This window comes from Emydura macquarii, unplaced genomic scaffold (assembly GCF_026122565.2).
Source record: "Emydura macquarii macquarii isolate MOO-44397 ecotype Brisbane River unplaced genomic scaffold, CSIRO-AGI_Emac_v2 contig_2636, whole genome shotgun sequence".
NCBI lineage: Eukaryota > Metazoa > Chordata > Testudines > Chelidae > Emydura > Emydura macquarii.
This window is the reverse complement of record NW_027132773.1, coordinates 5,724,177-5,750,791: the sequence shown is the minus strand read 5'-3', so window position 1 is coordinate 5,750,791 and position 26,615 is coordinate 5,724,177. Positions and strand designations below refer to the sequence as shown.

At 42.0% G+C, this 26,615-nt stretch overlaps 1 protein-coding gene across 5 annotated transcripts in view; it reads left to right on the top strand.

The window, feature by feature from the left end:
* TBC1D30 (TBC1 domain family member 30) overlaps window positions 1-26,615 on the top strand; it is a 91,624-nt gene that overhangs the window by 22,907 nt on the left and 42,102 nt on the right. For 2 of the 5 annotated variants that reach the window (XM_067564098.1, XM_067564097.1), the window contains exon 1: window positions 22,020-22,364. The exons of the other annotated variants lie outside the window; for them this stretch is intronic. In XM_067564098.1, coding sequence (XP_067420199.1) covers window positions 22,199-22,364 — 166 coding nt within the window. In that variant the 5' untranslated portion in view covers window positions 22,020-22,198. Of the gene's footprint in view, window positions 1-22,019; window positions 22,365-26,615 lie in introns of those variants that run through there. 5 annotated transcript variants of the gene reach the window in all.

Sequence of the window (26,615 nt, the reverse complement as noted above, 5' to 3'; positions counted from 1 at the left end):
AACCTGGGGAGCTTAAATTCATAACTTTGCTAGGCATGAAAAATCATGGACAGTCAATCTGTGGAACTGACCTCTCAGTCCTCATCCTCAAAAGAAACCTGCACAACACTTTCAAAAGACGAAAATTTCTGACCAGCTCTATTTTTTTCCTTAGGTGAAATTTGAAGAAACTGTTGATGGAGTAAAACTAAAAATGTCCAACAAACTATGTTGGGATATTGGGGCTTTTAAATAATACTGAAGAATTTAATTTCAGAAAACTGCATATTTTGTAAAATGCTTGCTTGAGTTATTCTATGAAAGAGAGATTTCTGGATCCTGAAGATCAAATAGAGGGAGCAGCTGTTGGGACAATTAGCACTAGGAATATACTAATTTATGGAGCGTCAGGAACTGCCAGCAGCTACTGAACACAGCTTTGCAAGATAGGTTTGACTTATAAAACAAGGTGGTGGAAAACTGTATATCACATTTAATCCACTCAGATCTCTGTTTCTTTTTATAATTTTTACGAAAGGAGCTCTGGAGATGATATAGAATGTGACCATTAGATTTTAAAATATGGTGCTCACTGTAGTTGCTTTATGACTCTGAGATTGGTCATTGTAGCTGAGTCTGCTGTCGATTTGCAGAATAGAGTGTGTGTGTCTAAACACTGTGCTGCCACGGGTTGCACTTGCAACTTGGTAGGAATGGGAAGGCCGCATTTAATTTGCATATACAGTTTATAGAACGCTTATTTACAAACAAAAATCCATGCAAGCATATTATTTTATTTATTTGTATTTTTCTTCCTGTAAGGCTGGAAACTGCATTTTGTGTTTGCCAGCAATAAAAACCTGTAGCTGATTAGCTTTAATCATCATAGAGAGGGAACAAAGTGGAATTCTGTGGACACTCTGATTATATATCAAATTCTATGAGTAAATGTTAATGGTATATGTTGTTGAGGCTAAAGCTTTATCACTGTCCCTTCTAAAGAAATCTGGCCTCAGCTTTCAGCAAAGTACTGTAGCTTTTAGTAAAATTGCAGTATTGACTTTGTGTCTTTCTGACTGTCAAGTATCTCCATCTCTCCCTTCTCTGGAAACAAGAAGAATTGAATTATCTACAAATCCTCCATTTTGCTGTAGCAGAAGTTCTAAGTGGCTGGTGGTGAGGGACATCCTTTCTTTATAGTAAAACCTGATAGGAGTGTTTAACAATATTTAGCACTTAAATACTACTGTACATGTTCAAAGTGCTGTACAGACAACCCCAGTGGGTTGAATACAGTAAAACCTGTAGCGGATTAGCTTTTGAGCAGCCATAAACATAACTATTTAATTCTCAACATTTGGATTTCAGAATAGCAACCTCAGTAAACTTGCCTTATAAAAGGGGGAAATGAAACAAGACTTTGGGATTTATCTGCCCAGGAATTAAAATCAGAATAAAAAGAGTAATCATGATAACCTATTATCCTATCCTATTCTTATGCATAGACCTGTCTATTGGTCAAACTTGCTTTTGTTTCCAGTTGTTTAATATATGTATTGCTCTGATGGTTTCCATTAGGCATTGGGTACATATTTGTTGTTAGCCAAGGTGTAAAATTCTAATTCTCCTACACATTGGAAATGTATTGGATTAAACTAAAATTAATCTTCTTTAGCAAGATAATGAGTTGACATTTAGATTTATAGCAATCTATTACTATTAATTCAGGTCCTCCAAATGGCATATTTAAGGCCACACAAAATTCTTTATCAGATCATTGCTGAATAATTGTGTACTGGCTGTATTTTGCAGAAGAGAATAGCTGTCAATATGTTCTACAAATCCAATCTAATCCTGCAGAATTTGACTGCTTAACTGTAAGATTAATATACTGGAGGAGGACACATTTGATTATTTGGGTTGGCAGTTTCTGTTTTTAAAAAGGATCAGGGAAACTTCCACATATTTTCATTTCTGATTATGTGTAGTATAATCCATTAGACTACTATCCTTCAAAATCAGATAAAGGACGAATCGGTGTATCCTCTGGTATCCTGACCTTTTTAGCTAAAAACGAATGAACAAATTATTTTATGGTTTAGTAATCTACAGGAAAGCTACCACATTTTTATTCTGGTATCCCATTAAATTGTGGAATTTCCCATGAGAGAGATGCATTATATCCAGTGGGAAACGATGAAGTGAAACAGAAATGAATAGCAGAGGTATGATGATGGGGTGAAGAGAGATGCATTGGAGTTACTTTCAGTTACCAATCCAAAAGTCTAAGAAAGCCACCTTAGAAGAACCACCACCACCACTCCAATACATATAAATGTATCTGCCCTGTAATGTTGTAAAACTCATTTATAATCTAATATTCCATGAGCATGTTTCAACTGTGACTATTGTAAATATTTCAGTGGAAGTTCTCAGTACAGCTCTTTGGTCATTACTTTGACATTTTCAAGCTGGATAGTCACCCTAAAGCAAATCAGAGTGACTTTGAATCAGACTTTTTTTGTTATCTTTATTTCTCCCCTTTTTAATTCAACAGCCAGTAATGTGTCTGTTTCCTTTGCAGATGTGGCTCTCAGCAGAACCCAGTTGTAAGATCTTCCCCATGCTGGCAAAGAACCAAGTTAAAACCGTTTATTGTAACCCAATTTAACATAGTATGTCCCATCCAACATGAATGGGGCTAACCAGTTTTTGGCTCCATTCACACTGAATGGCCAAAATGTTGGGGGAGAGGGAGGTTGTGCTCCCTAGAACCAACCATGAATTTCCCCCCTCTTGAAGGTGTGGGGGAGAGGAAAAAGGGGGCTCAGCTGCTTCCATAGCAATCACTTGCTCTTCCAAACATTATAGAATGTGCTTTGTAGGTCTGTAGTCCACATGGGGCAGTGACTAGGAATGCTGAGAAGAGGTGGGGCTATATTATCTTTTCTATTGAGCCTCCTCTATAGTTGCATATCTCCTTTCAGGAGGTTCTAGTGGCAGCCATGGACAGGGGAGTTCCCCTGGGAGCAGGAGCTTTGGGTTACCATAGAGGGCCTCCATGCTGATCCTCCCAACCCCCCCACAAGGGTTCTCTTGGGGAAACGTGGGGCTTGTAGGTGGGTCCTGCAACCTATTCCACTGGAGGTGCACACTTCTCTGGAATGGCAGGTAAGAAAGAAATTACACCAAAGGACTCTTGCAGAATTTTCTTTACTCCTCACTCCCTCCTACTGGTTTCCTCCATATAGGTTTTGCTATGGAAAGGGATGATCTGGCTCTATGTTAGAAACTGGGTTTTCTTGGGCAGGAGTTGTCTATTGTGTGCTTGCATGGTGCCTAGCTTAATCGGGGGCTGATCTTCAATTGGTGCCCCTGGAGCTACTGCAATAGAAATAGTAAATAAGATTGGAAAACTTGCATGTTAAACAAGCTTCTTAATTTGATTCCCAGTCCAGTGCAAAAGTATCCTAAGGTTAATAGTTTCTATAGTTTTGACTGTTACTTTCTAATCAGAAATGTAAAATGTACTTACGACTGATTTTTGAAGATGTGCTCTCTGTGGGAAGATCTTCTAATATGCTTTGGGGACGCTGTGATCTGTCTGTGCCTTGGGTAGATCACCTGAAAATGCCAAGGTCAGGGCAGGCTGCAAAAAGAGAGCAGATTCTCCCAGCACTAGTGGGTAACACTGAAGTTAGACTCCCTGACCAGTCATAAACAGTGCTCCTGATTTCCCACACTCGTTATCAAGAAGCTACAACAAGAAATACACAGCTTCCTTTATTGCATTTCAGTCTCTGGTTCTCAATCAGCAACTAGGACCAGTAAAGAGATAAGTTATTTAAACACTATTCACTTTACCAAAATGTTCTCCTGATCCCCAAATGGTGAGTCACATTACCAGATCAATATAAGTTTGGATCTTACCCAAAATACCATGCTGTCAGCCAATCCTTTAGTAACTAAAACTAAAGGTTTATAATAAAACAAACAAGGAGAGATGTTAAATGGTCAAAGCAATCAGACATATACAAATGACTTCAAAATACATATATATATTTCAGATTCTCTGCAGAATTATGGAGTTTGCAGGCTTGTACAATTCCTCTGGTGTACATCCAGTACCTGGATAGGTCTCAGTCCTTTGTTTCACAGCTTCAGTTGCAGATGAGTTGGTCTGGAGGTTGGAAGCAGGAATGAAGACAAGATGGGATGGTGGCACTGCCTTTTATGTCCCTTTGCTATGTGGCTTGTGGAAATTGACTCAAACAAGATGGAGTCCAATGTCACCTGGGCAAGTCCTGGTGACTCATAAGGTGTAGCCCTTGGGTTCTTTCCCTGGGTTCATTGAACCTTTGAGTTTTCTTAATGGGCCATTAAGCAGATTATTGCTGCTGCCATCCAGTCTGGGTTGTTGCCCAGAAACACAACATAAGTTGAAATACAGATATATCAAACATATCCATAACTTTCAAATACAAATATGACACATACACATAAACAATCTCATCATAGTTAGCAAATTATCACCTTTCTAATGGTACCTGACATGGCCTATCCTGTACAAATTATTGTAATTTTGCTATATTGATATTAAATAATAGTATAAATGGTCACCCATAATCCAGACAGTGTCACAGACACAGTTTGTTTTTGCTTTCATTTGTTATGTTTGGGGATTTAAAGCCTCACTGTTTCTGAGATAGTAGTCCAGACCAATTAAATTAGCTGTAAAATTTAATTTCTACACTAGCTGCTAAGCAAATAATCAAATTCAAGGGATGGAAGAAGAGCTCTGTTTTAGAGCTGGGGGTGGGGGGGAGGCATGTGTCTATACCACATCATATGACTACCATCCCACTGCAGATATGCTTTTAAATTTAACTACAAATTGTACAAACTACGAACTGTCAAAATGGTGGTTCTTTATGTTCTTCTCTTCTCTTTTTTTTTTTCTTTTTTTTTTCTTTTTTTTTTTTTTTTGGGCACATGTGATGCTCCATGTTCTGTTAATGTGGTGATTTATATTTAATAAGGACTGTATGACATTAGGAAAAGTAGTATTCTGTGACCTGAAAATTGGTCAAGACACCTCATTTATCAAGACAAAGGGGTGTTTTTTAATATTCATGCTCATGATTTTCAGCAAAACGTTTACTGTATACAGGGCCTCTTCCAGGATTTCTTCTCTCTAAGGATCCCCCAGCAAAAAATATTTCCATTGTGCAGCCCAGCGTCTCCCACAGTTCTTGACATCTGGGCTGCTCTCCTCTTTTTGCAGTTTACAGAGGCGGATCAGAGTTTTGGAGCCACGTTGTCTGGCCATGCACCCTCAGCAACTACTTGCTTCCAGTTTCTCTGCCTCTCTGACAGTGTGGGGATGTGGTTTTTACAGCTCCCACTTTCACATCTGCCTACGGTAGGCTTTTTCTTGTCAAAATTCAGGGCAGTGGTGAGCAGTGATCTAGCTCCCAGCCCCTCTTCCCTTTGGCCCAGTTTTTTAGCCAGGTGTTGGATCCCCCAGAGCCTCAGCTGCAGTGCCTCCCTGCTCATTCCTCTTCACTTTCCAGGTATGGCAGCACAGCCCAAAAAGCACCAAATGAAACAAATGTGCTCCATCGTAAGACTGCCCTACCAGGCTCAGCACACAGTGAGTTGTGCCCAGCCAGCGCCCAACCTTCTGTATCTAACTCTGTTAGATCCCAGGGCTGTGAGTCGGTTAGGCATGTGGAATCCCCTTTCCAGTGGAGCAGCATGACTCTGATATGGTAAATGTGGACCAGGAATCTATGAGCAGAGCAGGGAGAGTCTCCAAACACAAGGAGGATCCCATTCAGCGGACTTGGGGAAAGTCCCAATGGGCCTCTGGAGAACAGAGAGGTCAAACATGCAGGGTCACAGTTCCCTCTCCCCGCAAGTCCTAAAATGTGTCATGAGCAACCTGGGAAGAGACGCAGGGCTCATAAGCTCCCTCTGCCCCTTCCAAATTTGTCCAGGAGGTCTGTGGAAGGTTTCCCCCTCCCACCTCCCTGGAAGAATGGGACCCAGCAGGTGAGGGCTCAAAAGATCTTGCAAGAGGATTTCTGGCCCTCAGCAAGGCCAGTCACAAAAGGCCTCACCAAAGCCCTGATGGAGCTCATCCACTCTTCAAGCGAGCTAAAAATAAAATCAAAGAACAAGAAAAAGCATAGAAGATCTAGGAGGTTATGACTCCTTTTCCTTCTCCACAGAGGCTGGTGAATTGTCAGGCTCTGACTCTAATCAGGACCCGGGAAAGACTCAGTTTGTTTGTTTTTTGTTTTTAACTGAGAAATTTGAGGCCATGTGCAATAAATTTGTACCTACTATTCAGATTCAACCTGTACAAAATCCCATGAGTAAGCCTCTGAGCAAATTCCAAATCCTCTCCTGAATCTGCGATTTCTCTACACTCCTCCTTCAGGGATGAATGAGATAAGCCAGGCAAGGGCAAGCACATTAACAGAAATGACCTTAGGTTCTATAGGATCCAGGAACCAAAAGTCCCAAATACTGAGTTACTGAAGGCTGACATTGATGTAGTGTCCCTGGTAAAAGATATGGTTATCCTCTCAGATGTGGAGTTCTATCTGAAGGACCCCATGGAGAAAAATTGAGGAAAAGACGACTTTGAGGTCTCCTCAGCCTCCCTAGCAGTTACTCGCTTTGTAAGGGCATCATTCTCCTTGCTGGAAGATCTCACCTATGGTCCATCCCGGGAAGGTGGATTGCCATTCAAAGCAGGTGCTGTGCTCTGCCAAATTCACAGAAGCCCTGCTTTTCAGAGAGGAGGACAGTCCCTCCCAACATGACACCAGGCCTTTAAGAGAGCATACAGGCTGACCTTCAGACAAAGGCATTTCTTTCAGCCTTCATCCTTGCAGAAATACCAGCGAAGAGACAGCAGGATCTCCAGATGAAAGCTGTGAAACCCTGGTTCACGAGCAGAGTCCCAAGAAATTCCTGCCACCCCCAAAAGCCTCTTTATGACCCAGACTGCATAGGTTTCCACCCAGAGCTGAAGCTTGGGAGCAGGATTTCCCATTTCTTGGAGGAGTGGGTTGCTTCGACTTTGGACCAGTGTGTCAGGGAGGTGGAGAGTTAGGGATACTCCACAATGTTACAGGCTTCACCCCATCTGTTTTTCATCCAGAATGACCTCAAAAATCACAGTCTAATCCAGAATGAGATTTCTCGCCTCCTGGATATCAGAGAAATAGAGTGTTCCCTCAGAAGAAAGATTCTCAGGGTTCTACTCCATTTTCTTTATTGTTCAGAAACGTACAGGGGGAATCTGAGCCATTCTAGTTCTCAAAAGGCTCCACAAGCAGATGAAGGACATGAAATTCTGGATGGAGACCCTAATCTCTACTGTGTCATCCCTGTCCCAGGGGTATTTTCTAACTTCAGTGGATCTGGTGGATACAAACCTCCACATACTGATCAGACTCTGCCCTCTCAGATTCCTAAGGGTTGCCTATGGTAGGAAGCATTATCAATATCAGACACTCCCATTCGGCTTGTCCTCGGTCTTTACAAAGGTTTGGTGGTAATCATAGTGAGACTCCAGTCACAGGAGATCCACCTGTACTCCTTTTGCGAGACATTTAAATCAGAGCTCCATCCCTAGCAACGGCGCACAAAGCTACACTCCTGACCTTGAATCTCCTGCAAATGCATGGCTTTATTATCAACATAAAAAAAAACCCTCCTTGATTCCATCCACTCAAATATCTCACTTGAAAGTGAACACAGGCATCTTGATAGCAAGGACATATCATCTATAGAGAGGTTCCAGAAGATTCTAAAACTCTTTGCATCATTTTGGAATGGCAGAAAGCCCACTATTGCACTGAGACTTCAACTGCTAGGCCTCCTTGTATTGTGCATAGGGATCATTCCATTGGCACATTTACATATCAGGCACCTTCAATACTTCATCTTAAAGATATGGGACCACTCCCTGGAATGCATGAGCTATCAAGGGAGGGTTCCAGCACAGATAGTCAGCCCAGTGCAGTGTCCACAAGAGCAGGCCCATATGCCTTCCAGATCCCCTGATCCTCAAAACTGATCCCAGCCAGAAGGGCTGGGGAGCACACTTAGGGACCTAATAGCTCAAGGCTTCTGGAATTTGGAGGAAAGGACCCACAGCATAAACCTCCTAGAACTAAGAGTTATCAAGCTGGTGCTATATAAGTTCCAGCCCAGTCTGGAGCCACGTCCTGAGTCAGTCAGACAACGCGACCATGGTCATGAATGACCATGGGGGAACAAGAAGCCCAGTGCCACTTGCCGAAGCAAAGGAAATCATGCAGTGGACCAAGCATTCTCTCCTCTCCCTCAGGGAAGTTCACATAAAGGGTGACCTGTACCAGAAGGTGGGTTGGCTCACTAGGCGCTAGGTGAACAACTCTGACTGGTGCCTGAATCAGGAAGTCTTTCAGTTAATGGTCAATTATTTGGCCTGCCCTCAACTGACCTATTCACAAACCACATGAACACGAAAAGACCAAAGCACTTCACCACAGAAGTGAACCCACATCCATGGGGACAGATGCCCTGTCACACAGATGGTCACATTCTAAGCATTTCCACCTTTCCCCTTATTAGGGAGGATGGTCCAGAAAATAAATGAGAACAGATGACAGTAATATTGATAACCCCACATTGGGTCAAGGAGGCCCTGGTTTTCGAACCTAGAGCTGAAATTGGAACTGCCACTATAGCTTCCAAAGTCATAGAACATCCTCACAAGGCCCTCTGCTTCATCCAGACCTCAACTGGCTGCATCTAATAGCCTGGCTATTGAAAGGGAAGTGCTAATATTGTTGGGTCTGTCCTACAAAGTCATCAGAACATGTCTTTCTTCTAGAAGAGTAATGACTTTGAAAGCGTACTCTTCTACCTGGACCAAGTTTTGAGGCTGGTGCCAGGAACATGAAGCAAACCCTAGAAATTCAGGAATTCTGGCTATTTTGGATTTTCTCCAAGAAGGCTTCGATGGAGGTCCCTAACTCAGCACCATTGCATGTCAGGTCTCTACACTTATTAGCCAGATGTTCGCAGGATCCGTGGTTTCTCTGGTAGAGAACCCCCAAATAGCCAGATTCCTTAGGGCAGTCTGGTTAGCCAAAGTGGGGCTTGCCACTTGTACTGAGAGCCCTGTCAAACCATTTGAACCACTGACGTCCGTCTCAGCATTTTATTGATCCATCACAACTTGCTTTCTGATGGTGGTCACATCCGCCAGGCAAGTATGGGAGCTGGCAGCGCTCTCCATTTGGAGACCGTACTACATATTCCAGGAGGACAAGATGGTGCTCAGAACTCCAGAATCGTTTTTCCCAAAGGTCATACACTTCCCAAGAGGTGATTCTACCTTCATTCTATCTAAGGGCACAGCATCCCACTGAGGACAAGTGGCACACCTTAGATTCAGAAAGGCCATGAAAATTTATCTCAAACATAGAGTCATTGAGGAGATCAAGTGCCCTGGTTGTTTCCTTCCATCTGAAATGTCAAGAACTTAGAACTTCCAAGTCCTCCATTGCTAGCTGGATTACACTATCATTGTGGAAGCATACAAGGCATCCGAGTCTCCAATTCCAAAAAGGGTCAGAGTACCTTCTGCTCAATCGCTGGTGACCTCGTGGGCAGAAAGAACTAATGCATTCACAGCAGAAATTTGTAAGGTGGCCACCTTGGGCAAATACTACCACTTTTACGAAGCATTACAAGTTGGACTTCCTGTCTCTTGACAGACATCCTGTTGCAGGAATCTGATGCAAGCAGTGGCCTGGAAATGATTTTGCTCTTTCAGCAAATATTATAGATGGGGAAGGTTACTGTTTTCCTTTTTCTGACCTTTTCTATACCCCTCCTTACATCTCCCAGACATCAAGAATTGTGGGAGATGCTGGGCTGCAGAATGGAAAATTTCTTCCCGATAACTTCCTTTCCACTAGCAGCATCTCCCACAATTCTATGCACCTTGGATGGCTCATGAGTCAAGGGTCAGATATTAAGTGGCCATATGGTAACAGTTCCATCTTCCTTTGTCTAATGTACATAGCTATTTCATTATCTCTGGAATATGTGGTGTTAATGATGTTATGCAAATTTTACAGTTTGGGAATAACTCATCTGGAAGCAACAGGAGCTGAGGAGGCATGGCCAGACCATGTGGCTCCAAAAGTCTGATCCACCTCGGTAGGGTGACCAGATAGCAAGTGTGAAAAATCGGGACAAGGTGGAGGGTAATAGGTGCCTACATGAGACAAAGCCCCGAATATTTGGCTTGTCCCTATAAATTCAGGAAATCTGGTCACCCTATGCCTTGGTGAGCTGCAGAGAGAGGAGAGCAGCCTAGCCATCAAGAATTGTGGGAGATGCTGCTAGCAGAAAGGAAATTATCGATAAGAAATGGTCTATTCTTGGTATCCAGCGAAAATAGCTAATCTTGCTAAGAAAAAGGAGTTATTGTTATCAGAGATCCTGCTGCAATTCATGGTGTTATGTTTTATTAAAAAGCTCCTGTGTATACATTATAGCTACTGTATTCTGCTAGGGCGAGTGTTTGTATTAGAGATCTCAGCGACGGGAGAAAACAACCAGACAAATATCCAAGCACAGTTTTTATTAAAGCAAAACTTAAGACAACATTACAAATCAACTTCCTCATTAAAGCAGAAGGATTACAAATCTGCACAAATATCACATAAGAGCCAAAACAGTATTGCCCAAGCAGTAAAGATCCCAAAAAGTACACATACTACTATGAGAAGGACCGGACAGTCCATTCTAGACCAAAAGAAAGTGTCCACAATTACAGTTATTATTCTTATCTGAACAATAACAACATTTAGCAATTAAAAGAGCAAGGAGCAGGCCTGCCAGGAGCACACCCACCGTGATGACCACCTGCAGGCCCATAAGCGATATTAGTGTTAAATTTCAAGAACTTATTAGCAGCATCAAGAGAAAGGGGAAGAATAATAATATTTGCTAGAGAGCCAAAGTACAGCAGACCACGCTATTAAGAAAGCACAAATGGTGCCCACTACCAAGATTGCATGAGGCCCTAGCTGTATATCAATAACCGGCCATAAAGGCTCAGAGTTATGTCTCACAGTAGAAGGACCCCTTAAGCATCTTAAGTGGGAAGAGAGTGCTTACCCATACGAAGGCGAGGAGACCCATTGTTTGCCTTGTGAAGCGAGTGGCGACCAAGGAATCGACCTATCCGAGGCATCCGATAGCACCTTAAGGGATCCACGGAGAGTCTCAATAGGGCGGTGTCTGGGGGTCCCTTTTATACCACTTATTCCTTGTTCCAGACAATGGGCTCTACCGGGCAAGAGATGAGGTATATCTCAATCCACTTGGGGATTGGGCCTTAATCTTGTTTTTCATTAGTCTATTGGTTGTTAATTAGGGGCTTTTTGCAATAAGGTGATGTTAGTTGTTTATTACTAAAACTACCACTTTTATGGCTGAACTCACTAATTTGATTGCTGAAGCTACTACTTTATTGCTGAAGCTGTTCATTTCTTGCTGACTCCAGGGTCAGCTGACTGCTATATTCATCTCAAGGGTATTTCCAGACATGGTGATGGTTCCTCTTATCCCTTAGGGGCTTTCCAGACAAGCCTTGTTCTTGAGAGGCCTAACTCTTTCTAAAAAGCCTGCTGTCATTGTCTAGGGCCTAGCTCTTGCCATGCTAAGCTGACCTCGCGTTACAATAATCTTGCGTGCCCTAACAGCTACATAAATGCTGTTGTCTTCCAGTGTTCCAATCATTAACAAGAGACTTTGTGACCCTTTACTACAGCAGTTAAAGTATGTGGTTACCATAGCAATCCCTGCATCAGGTGGCTTTTCAACTGGCTCAGGAGTGCGCAAGACACAGCTCTGAAGAACACGTGTAACTATATAATTTGATCTTCTGTAGTACTTGACACTTTTGTAAAGGAGATATATAAAATAAACTGATCCACTGTAACTCTATTTAGCGTAGCCTTCCTCAGAACAACATAAAATGCTATACTATTCAACCAACTACAGTTATGGACTTAAACTTAATTTATAAAGATGAGTCTAAATGAAAAAAAAAATTGAATCTTGGTTTCCACCACTGAATTTTCTGCTCATAGTTTAGTAGCATGAAAAGCCCCAGTCACCAACGCCATTTATCTCTCTATAATTACTAGTTTAATAAATAGTTTGTTGTACTAGAAAGCTTCCTTAAACTCCTTTTTCCTCCCCTTGGACTTGCATCCTTTTGAGAAAAAAAAATTTGAAAACCAAACCTGTACTTTATTTTATAAGTGGGTAGGGACTATAAAAAATTGCTGGTGGTCAAATACAAGAAATTCTCTTTTCTGCAATCATCTGGTGATGGTGAGGGTGCTGAAAGATACTGTAGCAACTGTTTTATTAGCTAATGCTCCAGAGGGCAAGAAGTAGATTTAGTGCTGCCAATTGTTTTGATCTTATAAAGACAGTCCCACCAAATCATTTAGTGCCTTATTTTGCTGCTTTGACAGAGCTTTGCTATTAACTTTAGTGGTGTACGATCAAGGCCTTATAATCTTCTCCTGAAACTATAGTATTGTAAAATAGCCATTGAAATGTAGTTGGCCTCTGTACTATACATATGTCTGTTAGTAGCAATCCTAGGAACAGTGTTGCTAGGGTAATCAGATAGCAAGTGTGAAAAATCAGGACGGGTGTGGGAGGGGTAATACGCACACGATTATTGGGACTGTCCCTATAAAATCTGGATATCTGGCCACCCTAAGTGCTGCTCCTTACAAAACAAAAGAGAGTCGCTGCTTGAAGCAGATGTTGAAAACAGAGAACCTTCAGCAGCAACAGGCATACTTTAAGAAGCATATAAATTGCCTTTTTTTAAGGACGGGTGTGGGGATAGACTTCCCTGCATACCTGAAATCCAACTTTGCAACAGTTCTCTTTAGTTGCAGATTAGTTGGTGTCCACGGTGGGGGAAGCCTTCCCTATTAAATTAATAACTCGCATTCTTAGTGTATGAAATAGTTGAACTGGCATTCCAAAAGTAAGCCAGTGGGCAAACAAATTGTGAAACAACCACTGAAACCAAAGTTCCTTTCCCCTGCTCTCTCCCCCCCCCCCTTGTCTATTTGGCTCTTTCCCTTATTCAACTTGCTTCTTGTTCATGCTGCATTTAAATCTGCACAAGCCAAAAAGCAAAACTATGCTAAAACTGCAATTGTACAGCTACATTTAAGCATGTTCATGTTATGTGTTCAAGTAGTGCTCTAACCACCAATAGGTTATTTATGTTTTATTTCTGTTTTTTTATCCATAGGGAACCTCATCCCAATAATCTCCAATTAGGAGATTCCTAAAAATTGTGATGGGCCCAATTAGTAATTTCCATTATAGTCTTTTTTTTTTTGCCCCTTTCCAGTTTTTAGGAGCCTTCCCTAGCAGGAAATGAAAATGTGCAGTCCTACACAGTAATACCGTCCTGATGGCTAGTTTCAAACTGCTTCAAAACTTCAAACTGATTTCAAACTAACTTCAAAATTGTTAGTTTCAAACTGCTCATTTTACTAAAATATAAAGGAGCAGTGGCAGGAGGACACAATTTGCAAATTCTGTGGAAGGAAAAGGGAGGGTATGGATTCTTGTGGTGTTCTTTTCAATTTAACACCCCGTTTATGGTGGTATGCACTACTGGAGAATCTCTTTGTGTTTTTTTCTATTCACACTGTTAGAATTCTTTTTTATTTAATCTTTGCCAGTGACTGTCAAATGACTTTACTTTTTACATCAAGTGTATGGATAACCTAAACAGCCCCTGTAAATTAGGAGTATTTAGTTCTGATTGCTTTGGGACAAAACTTCAATAGTCTAAAGGTTTTTCCTGGAGGCCATCTCAGTGACTTTGTAGTTGGTCTGATTTTGGGAAAATATGTTTTCTTCTATTCAAATTTATTGGCAGAAGGAGATAATTCAAGATAAACATAAGATGATAGAGGAAACATTTTATGATACCGTTTCCTGTCTATTGAGATGAAGAGACTTTAGATACTAGTATTTACTCTAGTTACTATTCATACTACAGTAGAGTCCAGAGAACCCAAACAGGACCTTATTTTATGAGGTGCTATAAAAACACATCTGAAGATAATGTACGCCAACTACTTGTTTTGTATCCGTTCTTGTTATCTTGGCTGGTCATGATTTTTTTCTTTCAGTTATGAGAAGGCATGTGTGTGCGCGTAGCTATGTATGTGTATATACACACATGTATGTACCACTGCCATCTGCTGGATGATACAGTGTCAAGACTTGTGCATTTGTGTTGCTCTCTAATGCCTGGCCCACAAAGACACAATAATCTATGCTCTATTTTAAGGGTGATTCAGCTGTAGGAGCCTGTGTGTTTCTGGCATAGAAGATCCTGAGTTGTATCTCTGCTTTGTCTTGTCAGAGTATGCTAAATTGCATGATTTTTTTTTTTAATGTCAGGTTAGAATTATTCCAAAAAGTCTGAGGCACATCTGATAATCTGTGAAATACAAGGGTTCAAAAAATGAGTTGATTTGTACTCAGGAAATTTCCTAACTCTATTATTATTATTATTATTATGGCTATTATGGGCTAATATTAATGTCAAAACAGTTTTGCTTAGAAACTCCAGAACTGTTAGTTTTTGTGAGAACTAGTGCCTTTGGCTAATTTTGGAAAGTTGATGCCAGGATGGGAAGGGGAGTTAATTGTGATATGTAGCCTGCATATATATAGGCATACATGTTAGAGACACAGATTTTAGAAAGCCTGGATCCACTGCTTATAGGTTTTGTGTAAAGCACTTAAAAAACCGGGAGGATTTCTAGAGTTGTCATGGGCTAGTGGATTAAGCACAGGAATGGGACCAAAGAACATCTAAATTCGATTTTCATCCCTGCCACTTAGTGTCCTTAATTATTCCTGATACCTTACGCATGTTAGTCATGTCTCATAAAACCTCTATGGAGCAGATAAATGGTTATTCACATCTTTAGAAATGGAGAAATTGAAGCTCAAGTAAGTTAAGATCTTATCTGCAGCAGAGAAAGAAATGTGTTCCCATTGCTGGTTCAGCCACCTACGATGCCTGTAAAATGTGTCCTGTCTTAATCATGTGCTCCTAATATTGCACTAACATTGCCAGTACCATTGTGAAGTTAACACTTGCTCCAAGGAGGTGCAAATGCCTGCACTGGTCACTGCATACTAGCATAGTGTCAATTTAGATGGGAACTACAGAAAATGGAACTTTGATCCTCACAGCTCCATCCCATCATGCTGTATCACAGATATTTTAGGGAGTGCTCTAAATAATTATCTGTGCAGCATCTTCTCTCCCCTAAAAATTGAATTTGTATTGTACTGCAGTCACTTACTTTATGTTTCTAGCAGTTGCCGAACTTCTCAGGGCAGTGCTACATGCCAGAGACTTGCAGAAGAAATATGATAATTAATAGCATCCAGATTATAAACATGCTCGATAGGCAGAACTCTCTCCTATTCCCCAAAAGACAAACTAAACTTACCATCAGGTAACAGTCCATCTATCACCAGAGCTGTTCTGTCCACTCATGCTACCCGTAAATGCCCTGTGGACATGGGGACAGAGGAAACTGGTTGGGTTGAATAGGACCTGTTTCCTCCTGAATTGGTCTGGACAACATCCAACTGTGGATGCTAGTGAGCAGGGACATGAGCTGGGAGTGAGGGAGGAAAAATACCATTAATGTAGTTGTAATCAGGGCCCAAGCATAATTTTTTTGGTCCAGTACAAACTTGTAACACAGGCCCCCTCCCACACACATACCACAATCCCTCATCTCATACATACAATCTCATGAGTCATGAAATTTTTTTCCCTCATGTTAATGGGGGTTGCAGCCTGGGCTGAGCCCTCCAGGCCCCAGTAAAGTGTACCCTTCTCCCCCCCGATCCCAATGTCAGGGCCCTGGTTGTAAGAGAGGGCCTGAAGCTGCAATCTCTGTCAGCCAAACTCCAGTCATGGTGGGCTGCAGGATCATGCAATATGTATATAGCTGTCACTCTTCTGCTGAGTGGCAACAGATTTCGGGCCTTGCAGGTCAGTTTCCTTTGGTGGATAATATAACTCAGTGTAATTTTATTTTATTTACACTTTGTACGCCACTCCTTGAACAGAGGTGGTTAAACAGCATGCAAGAAATCCCCTCTTTCAGAAATATTAGCCAATGCTCTATTCTCTGGGAGCAGCTCTTCCATAAGAACTTACTCTAGTGCTAGAGAGATTAAAGCTTTCTTTCTATTTCCAACAGCTCCCCCAAAAGACACATTACAAAAACTAACACCCATACAGCATTTCTTCTCATGTTAAGAGAAAAACTTACACAGACTATCTATAATAGTGCCATCTGGTGTCTCCCTCCATAACAGTTAAAAAGAAGAGGAATGATGGTCTTGTGGTTAAGGCACTAGACTGGGACTCAGCAGATCTGGAGTCAGTTCCCGGGTCTGTTACAGATTTCCTGAAAGACTCTGGGCAAGTCATTTAAATCTTTGTGCCTCAGTTCCCATCTGTAAAAATGTGGCATAATATTTTCTTCCCTTTCCCTGTTTTGTATATTTAGATTAGATCTCAGCTGCTGCATCTAGCTACTGCAATAGTATAAACAATAATACAAGAAAATATTTAGAATATTCACACTATTTGCAGGGACTGCTATGCGTGCATGTACCACACAATTTTATCAACCCCAAACTGTTAAGTGTGGTCATGCGGAACCATTGTAGGTGCAAATGCTCTGGCAAAAAAGCTTCACTTCATTGTTGCCCCTTGAAACCATGCATTTCTCTAAGGCAGGTAGGATCCAAGTGACTTGCCTAAGGACACAGAGCAATTTGGTGGCAGAACCAGGATGAACCCAGACCTAATCCACTAGCCCACAATGACCCTCCCCAAGCAAATCCCTAAGCCTCTCTGTACGTCAGTTTACTTATTTGTCATAATGTTTGGTGGCCGAGGCAGACTAAGGGACAGTCCAGAGCAGTAGTGGTGCGTGTGTGTGTGTGTGGGGGGGTGTAGATCGGAGGTCAATCTGTATCAGACGCAGTCTGGGGCAATCGTCAGAGTTCTCATGGGGGTCCATAGCTAGAAAATCCACTCCAAGGGACTGGGTTGGATGAGACAGCTGGATTGGTAACAAGGCAGGGTCTGGCAAGGCAGTCTGGGGAGTAGGCACTGTGGTCTGTTGCTCAGACAGCTTCCACTTCCTTTGAGGGCCTTTATAGAATCCAGGCACCCAAAGAAAGTGCTGACTGTCCATCCAATTAGGGGCTTGGAGTGTGGCTGCTGTAGGCCTTTAACACTAACGCTGTTGGTCAGGGGTGGAGATTCAGCTCATCGCCATGCAGACATGGGTTCAATACCAGAATCATGACATTTGTACAGTGGGGATGATACCTACCTCACAGGGGAATAAGAGGATGAATTATTATCTGGTGCCCCATGCAGCTTGCATGAGGAAGAAGGACAACTACACCAGGGAGAGCAAACATTATTCCTTCTATCCTACTTTTCCTGTCTTCCACAGAGCATGGACAGGTGAGAAGGAGGGAGGCTTTAGGGTTAAGGAGGAGAGAGAGTTCTGGGGAAGGGGCATATTTGGCAGAGGTGTATATATAGTTTTCTGTATAGTAACCATTTTAGGATCTGATTGATAGGATGTTTTAATGGTTTAAACATCATGTTTGAAATAATTTGTCTCCTGGAAGCCTCAGACTGGTTTAGCCCTTCTTCCTTCCAGAGGAGAGATGCTGAGTTTCAGGCAATCAGTTATGTAGAGTTCTCAGACAAGATGTTAAAAACTGAGGTGAAATCTTGCCCTGTTGAAATAAGTGTGAGTTTTGTCAATGACTTCAACAGGCCTAGGGTTTCATCTTGAAATTCTGTCTATTTTCTGTGCATGTCAAGGGCCTATGGTGTGTTTTGTAACAAGCAGAGGTTTGCTCCAGTGTTGTGCAACAGTGGAGGGAGGGGAAATTCTGTACACCATGCTGCGTGTCCATTGTCTGCTCTTCCCAAAAGGCAGGTGCAGTTCAGTGGTGCTGTATGTGTAGAACTTTTTGTAAAATGCTTTGGGTTGAAAGTGCTATAGAAATGTAAAATATTATTACAATAAGCTCTGCTTGTGACAGCTGCTTTATAATGGCATATCCCAGGAAACAAATAGTGACTGCTATTTAATTAAGAGGGAATCAGCATAAATCCCATTTGCTGCTTTTAGGCAGTGCCCAGTAATTTACTGTTCATAGATTTTTAAGGAGTGAAAGGACTACCACTATTCTCTAATTTGACCTCCCGCATAATGTGGGGCCATAGCATTTCATCCAGTAATTCTTCAGTGTTTTCCCTCCCCCTTCTGTTTGTCCTGGCTATTTAGATTGAAATCCTTTCAGAGCAAATGCTGTCTCTCACTATGTGTCTGTACAGTGCCTAGCACAATAGGGCCCTGATGTTGGTTGGGGTTTTTAGATACTACTATCATATAAATAATAGGAAATGTATTCTTCCCTACCATGTAAGTGAATGCTATCAAGTCCAATACCTGTTTGTACATTGTTTAGAAAGCTCTCCAGTCTCTATGTAAAATTATATGAATTTACCAATTTCCTTGGTTCCAATGGTTAATTGCCCTCATATTAAAAAGTTCCATCTTATTTCAAATTTGAATGTTTCTAACTTTAGCTTCCAGACATGGATCTTGCTATGCCTTTGTCTACTAGATTTAAGATCTCCTAATATCAGATATATTCGCTCTGTGTAGGTACTAGTAGGTGCTTTCATCAGATGTTTAAATATGTGTGAGATTCTAAATGCCAGTCTTCTAACCCAAAAATTGCCAAATAAAGTTTAAGGGGTACATTTTTCTGAGTTGTTTCACCAACAGAGGGATCCAAAATTATTGATAGACGAGTCTCATCCTCCTCCTAAGTTTTGTTACTTATCCCCTCACTGGGATGCTGCAGTGTGTGAGCAAAGCAGCAAAGTCTGAGAAACACAGGAAATCCGTATGCCTTGGTGTGAAGCAGCAAAAGTGGGTATGGGGAATGATGAAATGTGGTATCCTGGCTAGCAGATTATATGTTCTATTGCAGCAGTGTACCAGGTTCAAAGTGTCTGCAACCACAAGAATCTTGTCCAGTGAATAGTAAAGAGCAGGCCTTGTCACTGGGGAGGAAGAAGCTTTGCCTAGTGCAAAGGGGACCCGTGCCATCCACTCCTGTGGAATCTAAGCTTTATTTTTTTTAAAAAATTATATGTTTGGCGAGAAGTTTATCTGAATCACTATAATCCATTTTGTTTTCTGATCCACTGAGTCATCAAACCTGTTAGCTATGACTGTTCTTCATCTTAGCAGTCTGCTGCTTAGGGTTAAAGGCAGCTGTATTTCTCTATGGAGCAGGGAGGGGAAGTGGAATAGCAGACATTAGGGGAATGGTTTCCCTATCCTTAAAAGTGGTCAAATCCTGAGCCACGGAATAAATGTCCTGTTTTGGGTCCCAGTCTTCATTGAGAGCAACTGCCCACAATTGTTAGTTAGTGACAGACACAGAGAACAAATATGAGTTAAAGGACACAGTCTGGGTTTGTTGACAATACAATTAACTAGCCTAGACAAATTAAATATTGATACTTTTAGGGGAGACAGTTTGTAATTGTTTGAAAATCGAGTGTTACATAAATATATTTTCAGTTTTATAGGATGATTAATTCCCCCTGCAGAGCAGCCAGGCTTTCTGCCCGAGCCAGGTCCCAGAAATTTTGATGAAGGATGCCCTAGGAAAACTACATGGTCTTTATTTTGCCTACTTTGGAAGGATGAAAGACTGACCCTGATCTGATTTGAACCTATGGTTCCAGAGAGAGTAGGAGGAAAAGAAAAATTTCTCTCTTGCTTATGGTTATTTCTATTTTTAAACACCTTTGAGACACTCCTAGTGGTACCATCTCTATAGCATCTAAATTCCTAGTTAGAGTGCTAGATTTCAGACTTGATGCTCTGATCACTACACATTTCCTTTGGCTGGCACTGAAATAAACATTGACTGAGTCATCCATTATATCGGTAGGCAAGTGTCACTTTTTAAAAAGAGCCACCAACATATAAATTTAATTACCTGTTTTGCTTAAAGCTTGCAGCACAGATGTAGCTTTTTTAAAATACAAAACCAAACAATTTTAAAGGAACATGATGAAAAATCACTTCTCTGAAATGTTAATAGTAACACCGAAAATGACTATAACTGAAAGTTTAATAAATATCCTCTTTTGTTTTAATTTTACTTTGACAGCATTTTATGTATAATTGGCTTCATTTTTTAACTACATTGTATGCAGTGATGTTGTAGCCATGTTGGAGCTGGGATATTAGAGAGACAAGGTGGGTGAGGTAATATCTTGTATTGGACCAACTTCTGTTGGTGAAAGAGCACAAGCTTTTGAGCTTACACAGAGTTCTTCTTAACTGAAGAAGACCTCTGTATAAGCTCAAAAACTTACTCTATCTCACCAACAGAAGTTGGTTTAATACAAGATATTACCTCACCCACCTTGTCTGTTAAACTATATAGTCAGTTTCCTTGGTTTTTGTATGTCTTTCACAAAACAACAAGGGAGATAAAAACATACTTTAAAATAATAAATTGTGTTTTTTAAACAACAAAAATTGGCAGATGGACTCAGATGGAAGTGTGAGGACCTGAAACTACTCATAACTCAATTTTTGAGATTAACTTGATTAAATTGACATAACTCTGTTAACATTTCACTGAATAGAACTGCAAGAATTGTAAAAACTATCCTTGTTTGAAGTGCTTTTTACCCTATCAATCAAAATGTCATTGGTTTGAAAGTGGAATTCTGTAGAGTTACTCCTTATTTGTGTAACAAGCCCTCTTAAAATGTTGTTGGAAATAAAATTTAAATTAGAAAATTTAGCTAATGACTTTTACTGGGTAGAGTCAGTTTTTGAATGTGGCATATGATGTATCACCACAGTAATAACCTTTGTTCCAATTCAGATACCTTTTAGATACCTTTTAGATATCTTTCAGATGCTTTTATAAAGACAATACCTTCTCCCTGAAACAGAATGTGTTAAACATAAAAAAACAAGGAAATGGAGCTGAACCTTTTCAAGCTGACCACCTGAGCTCCACGGTTGGACTGCAGTAGTTGGTGTCAGACTGCCCTAATGAAAGGAGTATACTGTAGCATCCTTCAGGCTATTGCAGCACCTAGGGGCCTCTTTCTCAGGAGGGCTGTCAGCAGTGGGTCATGATGCTATGGTATACCATGTGTTTCTATACATATAGGTTGAAATTTAATGCGGAGAGTGATTTTAAAACACATTCTGAGTGGGGTTTGTAAGGATGTGATGGCTATTAATCCTTTGCAGGAATACCAATCTTGACCATTGTTGAAAAACAGGCATATACATACTTAAACATGGCATTAGATCTTGTGCTGGATTATCTGTTTGCAAAGCATTCAGCAGCAGCTACGCTGCAGCATTATTAAAGGGCTGTAGGCATGACATACTGAATGTACCTAAGTGTTTACTGGTGGTGCTGCTGCTCTTTATAGCAGCTAAAAATGCCTTTCTGTGCTGCTGGGACAAGCTCTGTGATAGATGCTGCAATCCAGTTACAGTTGAGATTGATTTTATTTGTAAACTAAGCTGCTGCTTCCTTTCCATTGCTGCCTGGTCCCAGGTGGTGCTGGAGGAGGCGGAGGGAACTCGATTTTCAGTCGGTGATGCTGGGAGGGATTATGGGCGGGATCAGCTTCCCCCCCCCCCTTCTCTTCTGCACCTCGACTTCGCTGTCTCCGCAGCACTGCAGCTGTCCTCCGGCAAGGAGAGCTTCTGCACCATCCTCCAAGGCCCTGAACCCCCTCTCCCTGGCTTGTAGCGCCTCCCGGAGCCGCCCGCCTAATGCCCGCTGGGGGGGAGATTTCGGCCTCCAAGCAAAGCCCCGCGAAGCTGTAAGCACAGCAGGGCGCTCCCTGCAGCGGCGGCGCGGGGGGCGCTGGGCTGCCGCTGCACCTGCCTGGCGGGGCGAGGCCCAGCGCGGATGGTTTGTCTCCGCTCGGGGGGCACCCATGAGGCAGGACAAGCTGCCGGGCTCCCTGCGCCGCGGGGGGAGATGTTTGAAGCGGCAAAACGCGGGCGGCGGCGGCGGCGTGGGCACCATCCTGAGCAATGTGCTGAAGAAGCGCAGCTGCATTTCCAGGACGGCGCCTCGCCTGCTCTGCACCTTGGAGCCAGGTGAGGCGGGGGCGGGCCAGGGGCTCTCGGCGGGGCTGCGGGGCGCGGGGCGGGGGTTTCCCTCAGGCTCGTAGCCAGGCTTCCGCCGGCCGCTGTGGGGCGGGCGGGGGGAGCAGGACGAGATGAAATGCCCGGGTAGGCGCCGCTCGCCGGGGGTGAGGGGAGGCAGGGCCGGGGTGCCTCGGGCGTGTCTGTCAAGGACGTGCCGACGGCAAATGGCTGCTCCCCCGTCAGCCGCAGCCTCTCCGGCGCCGCGCCGCAGGGCCGGGCCGGGCCGCGATTGCGCTGGGCGGCCGCCTTCAAATTCTCCTTGGGCCGCTGCGTTTGCCTGGCTCTTGAGACTGAGGTTGACGGGCCCCGGCCTCCCTCCCGACGGGCCCCTTCAGCTGCAAACCCGCGGGAGCGGCCGTGGGGCAGGACCACAGCTCCCGCCTGTGCTGCGGCCCGCGCCGGACTGGCCTGGTCCCTGCCAGCAAATTGCCGTAGGGTCCTGCTGCTGAGACTGCTCTAGGGGGTGGGGGCAGGCCCGACTGGGTCCTGCCTCACCCTTCAGGCATGGCTTTGCCCCTGAAATTCTAGGCATCTCTGTGGGGAATGGCTGATGGCCCTTCCTTTGCCATCCCTGCGTGAAAGCCCCTATAGAGCAACCTAGTAAGACTGGGAGAAAAACTACAGATTAATGTGGCTCTCTGAGGTTCCTTGGGACCAGCTGCACAGAGGATCACTCCCCACCTGCTTTCAGCACCCTATATATATCCTTCTAGTAAAACAAGTTATGGGACAAAGCCGCATGGCTTTTGTTTTGTTTTTGAACCAACAATCCGACTGTAGTTTGCATTTTGAGAGCCCAGGCTGTCCATGGGTCACAAAGCTGCTGTTGTAGGGCCTTTCCTTCTCTGTTTTGGATGTGTAACACCAGTTTCTGGTCAGGTACAGCCTAGGGCCTAGATATTAGCATTGATCACTTTCAGTCCATGGAAGAGGTTTCAGCATCTGTTCTGAAGGTGAAGTCAGAGCCTGCGGTGATTGGATTGGAAATGTTTGAGTGATTGAGGGTTAGTCCGTTACCCCAAGAACATTTGGGTCATAAAACACAACCTTCCTGTGTTTCCTTCCTTTGGGACTACTGAAGAGTTCTGAAACTTTTGGCCTAATACTGCTGTCTAAGTGGAGCAGTTCATTGCTGAACTTGAGAAACGGGGTTTTGATTATTCCATTGACTTCTTACTTGGCCACCATTTTTTCTGTGCTTAGGTAGTTGATTACCCTGATCTGTGACACATGCTCATGACACAGAAAATGGAGAGCTGTACTATGTTATGAGGCCCCTGAAAGAATGGATATCACTCCAGTAACTTTCCACCGTTTTCCTCTGGTTGACCAACTTGCGGGCAGAGATTCTCCTATGTCAAATGGCCTCTCTTCAGCAGTTTTTGGTGTACTGTGGATTAGTGAGCTGATTGCTAGGGCTCTGGGCAGGCCTCATTCTGGCACGCACCTTGGAGATGACTCCTCCTCTATGCTTCTAAATTTTCATCTGTGGCTCTCTTATATAAGGCTAAACAATGTGGTAAGGAGTCATTAATTCATCTTAGAGAGAGGCCCAGTCAACTGGTCTAACTCATGGTGGCCATGTCAGTGTATGTCCCTAGGCACTCTACGGACAGCAGTCTCTCTTTTCTGCCTAGTGACATCACACCTTTATTAATTCAGTGCCATCATCTGGAAGGCATTTCGGGTTGAAACTGTGGAGCCTTTAGATCTCATTTATTCAGAATAAACTTCCGCGGTATCTGCTGCCGTGTCTGGGGTCTTCAGTCTTGAGATTCACATATCAGGTGGATAACATTCTACCTGTTTTCAATATTATATTTGTCCAGATGTGCCTTTCTCTACTCCCGGCTGGCTTTGCTAATGGTGTTTTCCTTGTGTAAACTACAGGACTACAGAGTTTTGGTATTAGGTGGGTCTTTAGACCCTGGAAAGCTGGAATGCTTTCTGTATTTGAGTACCGAGTTGGAGGGAAGTGAGTGACTGTTCAGGAGAGCTATTTCTTCCATTTCCCTTTCACAGATACCAGAACATGTTACATTAAATTGTCATCTGAAGTTAAACTTTAACAAAAGTTGCAGCTATTGGTCAGAATTTACATAAATTGCTGCAAGACCTTGCTGTTTCCTGTACTCAGTAATAGACTATTTAGGGATGGGACCTGGTTTTGTTGTGCTGACACATGTTTGCAGCAAATGAGGTCTGGCTCCTTTTGAATGCTGGGGGGGGAGGGGTGAGAAGGGAAACCAAATACAGTAGAACCTCAAACACCAGAGTTACGAACTGACCGGTCCACCACACACCTCATTTGGAACTGGAAGTATGCAGCCAGGTAGCAGCAGAGACAAAAACCAAAAAACCAAACCAAATACAGTATAGTACTGTTAAACATTAAAAATAAAGGGAAAGTGGGATTTTTCTTCTGCATAGTAAAGTTTCAAAGCTGTACCAAGTCAATGTTCAGTTGTAAACTTTTGAAAGAAAACAACTAGAACGTTTTGTTCACAGTTACGAACAGTCTCCATTCTTGAGATGTTTGTAACTCTGAGGTTCTACTGTAAGTAGTTACTGCCAGGTTCAAGTGCTAAAATGTTTTTAAAAAAAATCTCCTTTTTTGACTTATTGAAAATATCAGTATAGACAAATGCTTGATGCTCCCTAAACCCAGTAAGGCAGTTATTAGCTGAACAGTGCAGGTAAAAGCATCCAAATGGCAAATTCCTTGATGCAATTTTAAAATAGACAAATTGAGGGTAGGGTTCTGCTTGCTATTTTTTTCCAAAATGTATGTGGAAAACTTGCTTTCAATTTAAACCTTTGTATGCCACCTTTTTCCCCCAGTCAAGCTCTAAAAACCACATCCGCATTTTGTATGCAAATACTGTCCAAGTGCAACTACCTGGCACTAGCAAATGCCACTACAGTTTTTCCAAACACATAAGGCCTAATCCAGCGAAGGGTGGAGTTTTTCTGATGAATTGGCTTACATTTAAGGCATTTGGCAGCTTGCAGCACTGCGCTCTTTATGTGGATATAAGCAAATAGATACAAAGTGATGATCAATGAATCTGTATCTTAGGAAAGACTGACTTCATGTATGGAATGATTTTAGATACAAAGCACACATAGTGCCATTAAATGTTGCAGGAAAAATATCTTTTAAGAATGGCTTTATTCTTTTGTATGCATTCCTCTGGTATCAGTGCAAGAGAATGTGATGAATGAAATATTGGACTATTCAGCACTTGGCTGTGGACAGCGACATTCTGAATGATTGAGGACTTATTTAGTCTAAAATGCATGATATAAATCAGATTGTGTGTGTGTGTGTGTGTGTGTATATATTGTGTGTGTATATAAATTATTATTTTATTATTATGGTGTGTCCAGATGTCATAATCAGAATCTGTTACACACCAAGCCCGAGATCCTAGTCTCACACCTGAGTTTGCATTTTAAAAATAATATATCTATATTAAAAAGATTAAGTAACATAAATTGCTTTTATAGCCAGAATAAATTTGAACACTAGCCAAACTTAAACAGAAAATGGATAAATGACAAGATACTAAATATATCATACTGAGCAATATGCTAATTTTATTAATGCAACAAAATAAAAATGAGCATCCAATGTTTTAATATCCATAAACTGAAGCATATGGAAATAAAAGCTATTATATATATATATATATATATATATATATATATATATATATATATATATATATGCTTTAAAATACAGATTAATTCCCTGTTATATTTGCTGTGGTTCAGCATTATATATTTTGCTAAAAGTCATGCAGCTCACTGCATACTGAGGGATCCCTACATGGACATTGTACACTGTGTGCACATTGTGAGAAAGTCAGAGCTCTTTACCTTGCTTCTCTTCTCCAGCAGACTTTTCCATTACAACAAGTTTCTATTTTAGTTATATTACATTCCATTACAACAGTTTATTTATATATAAATAAAAATAAAATAAAATATATAAAAATTATATATATATAAATAAATACACACACACACAAATACATTGAACAGGTGTTATTTCATTTTTAAAGCATTATATCTGTACTTTTTAACATACACCTTCAGTTTCCATTGAAAACAGGAATTGATAGAAACAGTAATAGAATTCAGTTATTCAGAAATACATAGTTCAATTTAGAGTTCTGTATTTTCTTTTTACTTGAT